Source organism: Micropterus dolomieu, linkage group LG08 (assembly GCF_021292245.1).
Source record: "Micropterus dolomieu isolate WLL.071019.BEF.003 ecotype Adirondacks linkage group LG08, ASM2129224v1, whole genome shotgun sequence".
Classification (NCBI taxonomy): domain Eukaryota; kingdom Metazoa; phylum Chordata; class Actinopteri; order Centrarchiformes; family Centrarchidae; genus Micropterus; species Micropterus dolomieu.
Window position 1 is genome coordinate 21059797 of NC_060157.1, and position 12849 is coordinate 21072645.

General features: G+C 41.4%; 1 protein-coding gene across 2 annotated transcripts in view; it reads right to left on the minus strand.

Annotated features, from left to right (window-relative positions):
• Positions 1-12849, minus strand: part of si:dkey-178k16.1 (band 4.1-like protein 1) — a 42892-nt gene that overhangs the window by 12366 nt on the left and 17677 nt on the right. For both annotated transcript variants that reach the window (XM_046056953.1, XM_046056952.1), the window contains exons 4-13: positions 8434-8538; positions 7683-7725; positions 7499-7574; positions 6633-6851; positions 6425-6512; positions 6179-6331; positions 4946-5043; positions 3352-3527; positions 2458-2714; positions 714-743 (exon numbers count right to left, since the gene is read on the minus strand). In XM_046056953.1, the coding sequence (XP_045912909.1) occupies positions 714-743; positions 2458-2714; positions 3352-3527; positions 4946-5043; positions 6179-6331; positions 6425-6512; positions 6633-6851; positions 7499-7574; positions 7683-7725; positions 8434-8538 (1245 nt within the window). The remainder of the gene's footprint in view (positions 1-713; positions 744-2457; positions 2715-3351; positions 3528-4945; positions 5044-6178; positions 6332-6424; positions 6513-6632; positions 6852-7498; positions 7575-7682; positions 7726-8433; positions 8539-12849) is intronic.

Consider the following 12849-nt stretch of genomic DNA (forward strand, 5'->3'; position numbering starts at 1 on the left):
TAAGCAAATGTGAAACAACAGCTTCACATTTGCTTTTTCCCGTTACATCCTTTCTTGCAGGCTAAATCAACAGTGGTACACAGGATAGTAACATAGGTTGCGTTACTTAGTGAAGTAATGTGGAAAGCGATATAACTTTGCACTGGATAACATTAGCAACTGCTCGGTGTTAGCTGGCGATCTAACGTGACTTTCTCTGCGTTTCTCCAGCTTTACTAATGCTCACTTTGTTCTTACTCGACATCATCTTAACTATATTATAGTTAGAATATTGGCTGATGCAAGCAACGGAGAAAACAGGCGTGTGCTTCATTTCTAAGTGAGTTTTGAGCCCATTGACAATAAGGCAATGAAAATTTTGTTAATTTCATTGAAAAACTTACATATAGTCCCTTTAACAATCTTCTAATATGAAGCACAAAGCCCCAAACTCACTGAGGTTTTTAAATATTCGCTGATAAAAGGCTAGACATTTAACAAAAAAGACTTTAGTGTTCAGGACAGTGTTCAGAAAATATGATACCGACATGCAAAAACTATGATGTTGCATTCAAGAAAGTGATGCACCAAAGTAACCTGAAGTAAACTCAAACTCCTGTTGCTGTTGACTGTGTTCTAACATTAATTGACCGGCACAGTTATGAATAATAAAACACAGCACACCTGATGAGGGTCACACACAGCACATGCCAAAGAGAGGGGACAAGCAGTACCTCCTGTTTGGGCCGACGGGTGGCCAGATCCTTGTCCAACAGATGAGGGAGCCCGAGGTGGGGCACAGTGAGATGAAGTGAAGGGTTTTGAGCAAAGCAGGAGGTTGAGGGTTGGGGGGGATGGGCGGTGGAGAACAGATGCGTGCAGAGACAAAGAGGTAAAGTGCTGCAGGTGAGTCAAAAAGGCAGGCGGCCAGATGGACAGACAAACTGAAACAGTTGACACCATCAGGGCTTTTTACTAAGACCATTAAGCCATTTAATGTTCTGCCAAGAAGACAGGGAAAATCCATTTAAGTGTCAGCCAACTGATAATTAATGCACTCCTCTATTGACATAAGTGCTTGAAGAGGGGGATTATTCCCATACTTCTTCATCCAAAGATTTGGTGAGAAGGCATTACAAAACCACAAATGAACAGACCCTTTAGTGACCAATGCAATGCCAATATTTCCTGCCGTACTCAGTAACACTACCAAACATTCCTGCACAGGAAAAATACATGTGCATTTAAATAAATATATTTACAACAATACGTAGTGCATATCTAGAAAGCTTGTTCTACTTAAGATTAGTTCAGAACTAATTATTAATTCAATAAAATAATGCGAATTTTACAAATCTCAGCTGGAGTACCAGGAGATTTGTCAACTCAGGAACCACTGAATCCCCAACAGTGCTTAAGGGCCATCTGTTTATCCTATTAATAACAATCAATCCTTCTAATTTAACACAGGGACACTCTTGAACATGTGTTGACAATGAAAAAAATATGCTTTTACCACTGTGGTAGTACGGTTTAAATCTCAAAAAGAGCTAAATGCCTGTAAAGAAAATATAACGATTTTCCACTGGGCAAACAAGAAAAAAAGAAAGAGCCTGAATAAATGTATATTAAACATTTTATGTCTATTCATCTGAATATCAATTCATGCAGTTTCCATGGATTACACTCAGTGGAATCCTGGAAATCATGACATAACAAGAAATAACATTCCCTCCAGAGACAAACGATCAAAAAAAGGACAAGTCGTGCTTAACAAACACAGAGTACGGGTGCATGACCTACAACAGCCTAAACCACACACACAGACACTAAGGCCAAAATACCTCTGGTTTTGAGTCAACAGGCGAGCCTGCCTCCTCACCCTGCAGGACAGGACGAGGTCAGAGAGAAGAGAGCAGAGGTTAGCAAAGTGCGTTGACATTACAGCAGGGAGAAGAGAAGAACTGTTAAAGGCAAGGTTGATGCTTGGTTAAAAAATCTGCAGCAAAGTGGTCAAGTTAGATTTTGGGAGGCAATTTAAGAAATGGAGAGGAGAGATGACTCATACTAAGTCTTATAAGTCTGGAGAGGGGCAGGAAATAGGGGAAATTAGGCCAAGGAGAGAAAAGTAGCGGTGGTGATAGCAGTCATAAATGAAAAGGAATGTGAGAGAGAAGGATGAGGAGGGATTTTTCTGACTTGGGGCACAGCAACTGCTGTGTAGTTTTTCAAATGAGCCAAATGGTTTTGTTTTGTTGTGCTTTCCTCAACCCATACATAGTTTTCACACTTGAAGGGCATATTTCATTTATCAGGTGAGTGTTGATGTCATTTACATTGCTGACTGACTGGCTGTGGCTTAGTGACAGCTCTCGTCTTCTCAGTGTTGACATATCATTCATTTTTATTGTGTGCCGTAAAATGTACACGTTTTAGCCACTTTTAACAGCTATAAACCACGATGAAGGCTTCTTGTACCTTGAGCTCCAAGGTCTTGGTGGGTGTTGAGATGTTGGCACCCTGAGTATGCTTCTGAACGTGATCGTGGTCCTGACTTTCATGCTGCTCCAGCTCCTGATCTGTGTACTCATCCTGGTCTTGGTCATGATAGGGGTACTGATCGTGGTCCAGGTCCAGGCTACCCTCTTGGTCAAGGTCTTCTCTGGACATGAACTGTGTGCGTTCACTGGAGCTTCGCTGGGACAACTGGTCCATACTGTCACCTAGAGCTGAGGCTTGTGAAGAGCAAGGGGAAGGAAACATCAACAATGATGGTAATATTCACTTTTATTGGCCACATACAATTTATTTAATTTTATTTTAATTCAATTTATACATAGCCCCATCCTAATTAGGAGCAGTGAACAGCCATTGTGCAGCCCCCAGGGAGCAGTCAGGGGTTTGCTCAAGGGCACCTTCAGCAGTTGGACTTGAACCGGTGACTGTCCGTTTCTCAATTTCCAGTCCCCTCGGACTGAGCTAATGCCACCCCCACCAACTGGGCTCCAGTGTTCCAGCTTTTAAATGACACTGTATTAACAGGGTCATACAGTTTATCTCAAAGGGCTACACTCTAACACAAAATCAAAAGTTAACTGTCTTAATGCCCAGGAATTTTAGGCACTGACAAGATAGGGATCTCAGAAGTTTGGTAGGCATTCCCTTCAGGGCCAAGACAAACTCAGTATGCCCTGTTGCTGAAATATTTACACTGTGAGAGGAGAAGTATGTTTTCATACATACATTATTGCTATCCATCCCTCAATCCATTTCTAAGCATGAAAGGCTATAGCTAAGTTATTGCCTCACAACATAATCCAGGAAATACAAGTGGACCCCTGTGTGGACAGTGTAAATGGCCTTGGTTCTCACCTCCATCAATGCTTCGGGGCAGCAAGTACCTCTTGCTAACGGACCGGTCGAACTGTGGGGCAGGCCTGTCAATCAGGGCACTGGCCTGTCTGGTCTGGGCTTGGGTCCGCCCACTGTAGCGGAACTTGGAGCCAATCACCAGGAAGCCCTTGGGAGGTGGCTCTGGGGAAACCAACCTGTAGAAAGGTTTCGTTTTGTGTAAATCTACCACAAATTCTCATATTCTGAACCTTGATGACATCTTTTACTTAAAGCTGGTGTAGGCAACCAGCAAGAGAAAGCGAGATTTTGAAAGAATCCAACCAAAAAAACTCCAACCCCTCCTTTCAGGCCTCCCTCCAAAGCCACTTCCCCAAAACACATATTCATGCACAATGGGTGAACAGGCAGAGTGCGCGCAGGAAGGCCATCATCATCCGTTCTGACCATGAAATAATTTCAACAAATAAAACAAAAATGCTTCTGCCTACACCAGCTTTTATTACACAGTTTAAAATTTGATTATTTCCTGTAAATTTTCCTGAAAAGAACAACACTGTGTGATTTGGTACTAATTATAGGTAAAATAAAGACAAAGTTAGTTGGCTGAGTTTATAAGAAGGTGTTGATTATAGTTACACATTTCAAAAATACATTCTTTGCATTCTTACCAAGAGGCAGATGAGAAAAGAGCTATACCACAACAGCCTGTATGGTATATCCTAAGCTACCAACAGCAGCAAGACTTGAAATAGCTAGGCCTGGCTCTGTCCAAAGGCAACAAAATCACCTAACCAGCACTTAAAAATAAAGCTTCCTCAAGTCGTCATTACCGCGAGGTTGCCAGTGAAGACTCCAGGAAGTTACTGCGCAGGAAATAGCCTGGCTCCGTAAAACACTGACATGTAAATGTTATACTTTTACACTTTGGTATTTGTACAGATTAAACTGATATTATGTGATAATTTATGAGATTTAGAGGTACTGGTGGTAGGCCGATTTTGTTACCTTCGGACAGAGCCAGGCTGGCTAGATGTTTCACCCTGTTTCTAGTCGTAAGCTAAGCAAACAGTCTTCTGGTTGTAGCTTCAAATTTAGCAGACATAAGAGTGGTATCGATCTTCTCATCTACTGTAAGTTGATTGGAAAAACTGATGAGTGACGTTAATATAAACCCAAGTAAAACAATCAAGTTATTATTGGAAACTTTATCATTGTGTGCTTGCCTGTAGACAAATATCACATTTTTACAAGTTCAGCTGGCCTGCTGTGCAGTGACTAAAAGGTTGCAATAGCAATTAATTGTAATTGATTAATTAGAAGTGAACAAACTGATTACCGTCTTCATTGTCTCTATAATTATTAGCTTATAATTACAGTGTCCTCTTCAGGAACCTTCCTATGAATTTACAGTTACACATCAGTTCCTTTCAAGGAAATTATACAGAACTATGGGACTTGGAGAAAAAAGCGTTACCATGAAAAGTTAGGGAATCATCACAGTTAAGTTTCACTAAAAGGATAACTCTGTTGTGTTAACACTTCATGCAGGGTGCAACGACTGCAGTGCAGAAGAAGTGTGTGTCTCTGTGTATCTGTGAATATAAAGTCCTACCTGAAGAAGGTGTGGTGCTCAATGCAGACCTTCCACAATCGCTTCGAGGCCCGGTGATTGGGCAGCTTGAAGCCTATGGTGCTCTCAAACTGTTCATACTGAGCAGTGAGGGAGAGGAGTGGAGGAGGTGGAGGAGGAGGAGGAAGGAAGGTGAAGAAGAAAAGGAGAGTGAAGGGAGCAAGTGCGGGGGAAAATGGAGGGATGGTGGCAAGGTGAATTGTGTTTACTCCGCAGCAATGGAAAAATCAATGTTGTTTTTCTGTTTACTCGTAGAAATAAATTCTTGCGTCTCGCACTGCCATGTCAGGTAGATTTTCCATCTCTAACCAACCTATAAATTAGCCTTTCGTGCACTCACTCCATCAGATGTGCAGTGGAGAAGAAGATGCTTTCAAATCAATAGGTTATTAGCAATATAACAGGTCTTTAAACATTAGGAGTACTCCATTCGCAAGAGGAAGCCAACTTCTGTCCCATACAAAAAAAAAAAATCTGTGGGACAGTTTAGAATAAAAGGGCTTTAAAACACAATGAGGACCCTCCAGGCAAATTTGAAGTGACAGCTGACTTAAGAGGATAGATCTGCAGAACAAAGTATATGCATAGAATGGCCTTGGTATTCACGATGAAGATGTCAATGTCAGTTTAACAGTGGATATAAAGCACGCTGCAGATACCCTGAGGGCCAAAGAAAGAAGGAAAAAACAGCAAATCATAATATTTTAGGGAGTTGAAAACCTGAGCGAGCATAATGTGGCAAGTAAAATCCTTGATGAAAGTGCAAATCCTTATGACTGGCTAATCACGCTTTAAAGTCACCATAGAGGAAGACAGAGGAGGAGGAGACTGAAAACATGACCTATCGGACTAATCTGTAAGAACTGTATTTCTGAGGGCTATAAATAATGTCTGAAAAAAATAGTTCTCTTCAGTTGTCTCATGGTTTACTACAGATAAATCTCAGAAGTAAAGCTTTTATCAAACCATGAAATGACTATTTATGCTGCTTGGGACGAGTCAAGGGAGACAATGATGTCATTTTAACAACTGTGAAACCATGAAATAGAAATGTGGAGTTGGCTCTTTGCCAAATGATCCTTCATTCCACTTGCCTTGGCTTTGCCAGAGTGACTGTCACGAGCTGTTCTAGTGGGACTGTGCATGCAATTATTGCGCAGTGAACTCCTGAGTCAGCAAGATGCAAAAGACAAGATAATGACAGCTTTTATTTACCTCTCCTGGGCGGATCTTGATGTAGAAGTTGCTTCTCTTATACGAGATCTTGAGGATTTTTGGCCAGGCGAACCGGTTGATCCTTAGACGGTCTCTGTAGATGAGCAGACCGTTGGCGCTCACGCCAAGCATTATGTCAATTCCTTCTGAATCCTGGTGAACACAAGCACAGGGCATCAAAAAACCACAGACAAAAGTGCATTGACAGATTGAAAGTCTGTGAGTAGTGCAGTTTTATCTCTATACCTTAGCATGATGCAGGTCAACTCCATACATTGAGAGCTTCTTGGCATTTTCTAGAAAGTTCACCTCTGCATCTGCTGGACTCATTCCCCTACGACGCAAATACAATACGATTCATCACTTCTTTCATATTCATCTCAGAAATCAAAAATACCAGTATTTTCCATAATCCCCATGGCATTCAATTGAATGTATTCATATTGTTTCTGACCTGTAGTTATGGTGCAGCTCCATCACTCTCTCCTCCAGCTCACGTGTCTGGTTGGGCGCAAAACGGAAGTCACTGACGTAGTCTGGGCCATGTTCCTCAGGTTCATAGTCTCCCAGTTCAGCCTGGACAGTGTAGGAGCCCAGAAGGGCGTGGGTGACAAACGAGCAGGGCAGACGACCGGAAAGGATATCGTCCCTCAGCTGCAGGCACAGGTAGTACCTAAAGAATTGCAGGAAGTGGAGGCAGAAATGCTGCTGACACTGTTTTATCTTTAAGAGTTAGGTGTCTACATTATCAGGAAACATCAGGAAGAAGCACTGTTGGACTTCTTGACCCAAGTTTTTAACCATGCTAGCGGTGTGGCTCTAGGGACAGCAATGTGTGTGTGTATGTCAGCCAGTCCACCACTTTGATTCAGACTGACATAACTCAACAACTATTGGATGCATTACCATTAAATGTTGCACCTATTTTCATGGCGTCCAGAGGATGAATCTTAATGACGCTTATCAGATCAAACTTTTACTTTGCCCAAATCTTTGTGTACGACCAAATACCTGCAAAACTCGCAGATGTACTTTGGTTAGTGCTAATTTCGCAAATGCTAGCATGCTAACAGGCTAAACTAAGATGGTGAACATGGTAAACATTGACATTCTAAACATCATCATGTTAGCATTGTCATTGTGAGTGTGCTAGCACGCTGAGCTTAGCATTTAGCTCAAAGCACCGTAGACTCTGAACATTTTTAATGCTATTTGTTGAGGTTTTAAGATTTAGTCACGGAGAGTACCACCGCCAGTCCCTCAGAATTGTGGAGGACATTCATACATTTATTCAAAAACATGTTATGCATTCAGACCTACCTGGTGATATCTTCAATGAGCACGGACGGGTCTGGAGGGTAGAACTTGACAGAAAATCCGAAGGTCCAAGAACCAACTGCGGACACACCACCAGCAAGGTTGTTTTGCAAAGGACTGTCTGTTCATTTAAATGCTGTATGTGTGTGGATTTGTTGGACTCTGTGTGTGTGTCTTTTGCACTTACCCCGAATTTGCTTCTTAATCTCTTTGGAGGGATCCAACCAATTCTGATAAAGAAAGAAAGAAAGAAAGAAAGAGACAATCCCCTTTGCGAAATCAACCTCAGCAAAATCATCCATATTCACATTTTTATGAGCCCCTTTAAGAACTGTAACTCTCTGGCTCTTCATTCCTTTTAAAATCTATTCCCTAGTTGAAAGCCAAATAGATTCATGATGAAAGAAAATGGATGAAGGCTTTTATAAACACTGAAAACATCAATATACAATATAAATGCCATCTGAATCCAGCTCTCTCCTCTTAATGTCACTAGAGCTTTCATGGTGCACTATAGACCCTGTACACCATTTTTTAAAAGGCCATACTGTCTAATCACATTTTAAAAAGGTAAAGGGCATGTATGCCACTCTCAGGCTTAAGCACAGTTAAAAGGGCAACCAGGGACTCATTGCTTTATAACACCTGGAAAAACAGTCTGGTTAAGTGGGCTGGTTAGCTGAAAGGTTAGTTGACATTTGCCCTGAAATCAGTGATAAAATCCATCCAAAAAAGTAAATTAAAATATGTATAAAAACACACACTAAATTCAATGAAAAAATCGATATCCTATGTTTGGTTTAACTGCAGCTTCATTTGGCTCCAGCCATACAGAGGTTCAGTTACAGATCTGACTATATGACTAAAAATATCTGTAGGCTAGTGTCCCAAAGTCAGACATCTTAATGCATGTGTGTGTTTTTGTTTCTGTGTCTGACCTTGGAGTTGTCCGTGTCCTGGAAAGACAGGCCAAAGTAGTCCCTCTCCAGCAGGTTCAGATGGCCACACACCATGTCCAGCAGGGTCTGGCCCTTGGCAAATTTCTGTTACACACACAAACACACAGACATACATGCATAGAACCATATAAGAACACACAGCAAACAGACAGGTCCAGGTTGTATGAACGTCATGTACTGTAAAAGATATTAAGAAGAGGACAGAGTGCAATAATACAGTTCATTAAAGATGTGTATGACTTTGGAGTGTTTGCTTGCCTCGTGCTTAAGATCCATACCAAATGAATGCAACATCCCTGATCAATTTTAGCCGGGAACCTTTGTTGTATGTCACACCCTTCTTTCTCTCCCCATATTTCCTGTCTATATCTACACTATCAACTGGCATAAATGCAAAATGCAAAACATTATCTTACAAAAAAAGAGTCTTTGTAATGGGATCTTAATGATTCTGGTTGGTTATCTAGCAATATAATAGCTGGTTATAATTTTACTACTTCATATTATTTTACTACTTCATATTTCACACAAAGGAGTCAAACAATATCAGTGACACACTCCACCCCAACTATGGTCTGTGAGATGCTTCTAGTCTGTTCTCTCCCCTGTTGAGTGGGAGGAGCTGCACTCTGTATGTCTATATAAGGGGAGGAATTGCATTTTCGCATCAGTGGCGTCTCAACAGACCACACCTATTTTCTATCCAGCCCTTCAGCGCTGAGAACAAGGCCTCTGTGGGTTGCACAGTCTGCCTTGGCAAAATGCTATTTCCACACACACACACGCACACACACACACACGGGAACACACACGCCAGATTCATCTCCTAGGGAAACCTGGCTCCTATGGCGACAAAGCAACCAAGCAGCTGTTACCATGGAAACAGAAGTAATAGGTCCCTTCTGTGTGTGCATGTGCCCTCTCACTTTCTCCATCTTCGGTTACTACAAGGCCACCACAAAGCTTTGTTCGGCTCTTGTAAGAAAAAATAAATAAATAATTTTGAGAAAGGCTAATTAGTCATTATAAAGGGATCTGTCTCTCAATCAGTTAAATAATAATTTATATCATGCAGTACTGAGGCTGGCACAGGCAAAGTAGTGAGAGAACAGTCACATTTTTTGGGGAGCGGCGCATATATTCGATTTTCTAACAAAAAGAAATTGCAACACACATCTCAGGTGCCCCCCCAAGCATGGCAACAGATTCAGGAGCTGCTGATGAGATTTAGTTGTCGCTCCAATTGGCTCCAATCACATTTCTGTAACTAGTTCTGTGGGCTGATTGTGTTAGCAGCCATTTGGCATACTCCTAGAAATCCATCACCGCACCCATGCAAACAAGATGAGGAGAGACGGGGGGTGTGTGTGTGTGTGTGTGTGTGTGTGTGTGTGTGTGATTGTGTGTGTGTGTGTGTGTGAGAGAGAGAATGGGTTAATGGCTGAACCAGGAGAAAGTAAATTTGGTTAAGTTAGCCTGAAAGACATTTAATTTCTTTGCATGTCATGATTTGCATATCATTAATTAACTGTAATGTAGCAGTATTTGAACCATCCTCTGTCATGGATTTGTTTGAAATACATACATTTTAATATTCCTTTAACAAATGTAGTCATTCCAGGCATGTATTTATTTAATTATCTGCAAAAATTGCCTTTTATAAATGTGGGCCCCTGGCCCTCTAAAATCCTCTGCCCTGCCTTTGTTCAAAGCTACAGTGCTCAGTCTTTATCTTTTTACCATCTTTCAGTAGACCTACTGATACATGATCATGCAACCAGTTCTCTCCCTGACTCATCACATATGGATGCATGGTCAAGACTCATCTATGTTAGTTTGTAACGCACTGGGGATCCCTATAGTGTCATAGTTCAACGCAGTGGGGGAAGCCCTGTAGCGTTTTTTTTTTGACGATAAAGGTAGATATATGAGGTTGGGGTGGATGGAGGGCAAGAACCTGGATTTTGAACCAGAAGAGCGATGTTCGTGTCCCGTGTGAAACAAAACGTCAACATTAAATTTTTTTTTTAAAGTTTGGCAAGTTACGGAAATTGTGTAAGTTACGGAAATTGTGTAAATTACGGAAGTGGCGTAAGTTAACTTACGTGATAACTTATCTGTAGTTATTTTAACCCAAACCATGATCTTCTCCTAACCTTAACCAAGTAGTTTTGTTGTCTAAACCTAACCAAGTACTTTTTGTGCTTAACCTAACCAAATTGCAACATTTCACAACTTTAATAACGTGCCATTTCAAAATGGCAATGTTTCAAAATGCTAGCGTTTTATTTTGAAAGTGTAACCGGATGCATGCATGATTATTTATTGTTGCTAACTTTACCAGACGTTGCATATTTGTTGCTGCTAAGCATTGCTCACTTGCCCTAAACATCTAAAAATGACGCAAAAGGGGTACCCAGGGCGTTAAAAAGCGACGCCAAAGGGCTTTGACCAAGCGTCAATATGTGACGAGTCGGAATTGAGAATGTGTTAGCCCATCAAATCCACCCCCCCCTCCCCCCGTTTGTTTCTGTTATAAATTTGAAGCCTCAAAACCAAAGCTGAGATAACCCTGATGACATCGCCAGGGTTATTTTCCAGACTTCGGAAAGCTCCCTCCAGAGCCACAGAAATCTTTGTTTTTCATAGGCTTTGTAGTACTACTCATGGTGGGTAAGCTTAAAGGGAATGTCCCTTAATAAAACGTGACATCGCCTCATTATTTCTTTTTCTTGACATGACACTTTTTGACATTGCAAATTTCAGGTGAAGTAAACACATAGAGTGCTGGACGAAACACTGTATACATAAAGCAGCATCACATTCAATGCCACCATGGTGGAAAGACATGTGAATGCAATAAACATTTAAATTATAATACTTGAAGGTGGATGGACCAAATATGCTATGGTCATTTTATCAAAAGTTATTACGACTTGTTCACTAAGTTTGGCTCATGACACTTAAAAGATTATACAGTATAATGAGAAAAGCTGCCTTTCAACCGGGCAGACTGTGCTCCAGCTCATACATTCTGAAGTTCTCTTGAGCAAGACACTGAACTCATTTTCAAGAGGCTCAGGTCTGCAGCTGACTGTGCAAGCAGAGAGCAATGCTGGAGGCAAACATGCTAGATGGCTGTTAATAAAATTGGAAGAAATGATATGTCATGAATCTTTCATTTTAACTTGTTAACCACATGGTCACATGAGCCTCACGTTTATGGAGCTGGTGGTTTTGTCTTAGGAGGCACTTGAGCGCTCTTGACTGTAGGTTTTACCCTGTGCATATAGATTTGTTTCAGCCCTTAAATATCAGTGGAACATAACACTTTGAATTCAGGAAAAGCAGACCCCAACCAGCCCTTCCTCTCGATTAAAGTGGAAACACACATGGTCTTGTGGTTAACCAGTAAAAATGAACATTAGGGTTGGACCTGCATAAAACATTCTGTTCAGCCAAAGTTTAAGTAGTTAAAAAGAGTATGGTCTCCTCAGGATTTTAATCTAAAAGCCAGATGTTTCATTCAAAGTTGTTTTTGAAAAAGGAATAGCTAGAGTTTGTAAGCTTGAAGGCAGTGAAGTACTGTAAGCAGGTGGTGGAGTTCTTTTTTTTTTAAGAGTATGGAAAGAAATGAAAACACACCGAGCTCAATCAATATCTGCAATGTTGTGAGCCAAACATCAACAGGAGGCTCCGGCAGCTTCTCTGTGTTTTTATGGACATCATGACTGTAATTAAGGTAATGATTTTATTACATTCACTGTTGTGTCTCTGCATGCCTTTTTTCCATTGCACACTCTCATACACAATGTAAGCAGTCTTGGTATCTATCCTCTTCTCCATATTTCTCTCCACATCATCTTGCACCCTCCTCATCTTTTCCCCTCTTTCTTTCCTTCAGCTATTCTATTTTCTCCCCGGTCAAACATAAGAGCACTCATCTGTCAACTGTATGGATTTTCTGTCAAACCCCAATACTTTTAGTGTCACCGCCCAGGTGACATGAAGAAATGTGTGTGTGCATGTGTGTATGCATGCATGTAACCAAGAGAGAAGGAAAGATAGGGGATTGAGTTGAAGGAGAATGTGTGTTGGACGCCTCGGTCAGGACTTCTCCTCTTGTAAGTAAAAAATTTGAGGTCACGTGGGAGGCAGTAAGCCATAAATGGAATATAGTGACATGAATGAGGTTGAGCAGCCAACAAGATCATTCCCGTCACACATCGCACTCCATCAGCAGCGGCAGCCAATGGAGTTCCAGTGTGGGCTTTAATGTGATTCATGGCAGCTCTAGCCCTGCACAGGATCTCCCTCTGGTGTGGAACACCCCTTTCAGCACCCCTCACTCTTCTTCAGAAGTCATTTCAGTCCAGGAGCAGATACATTTTCTGC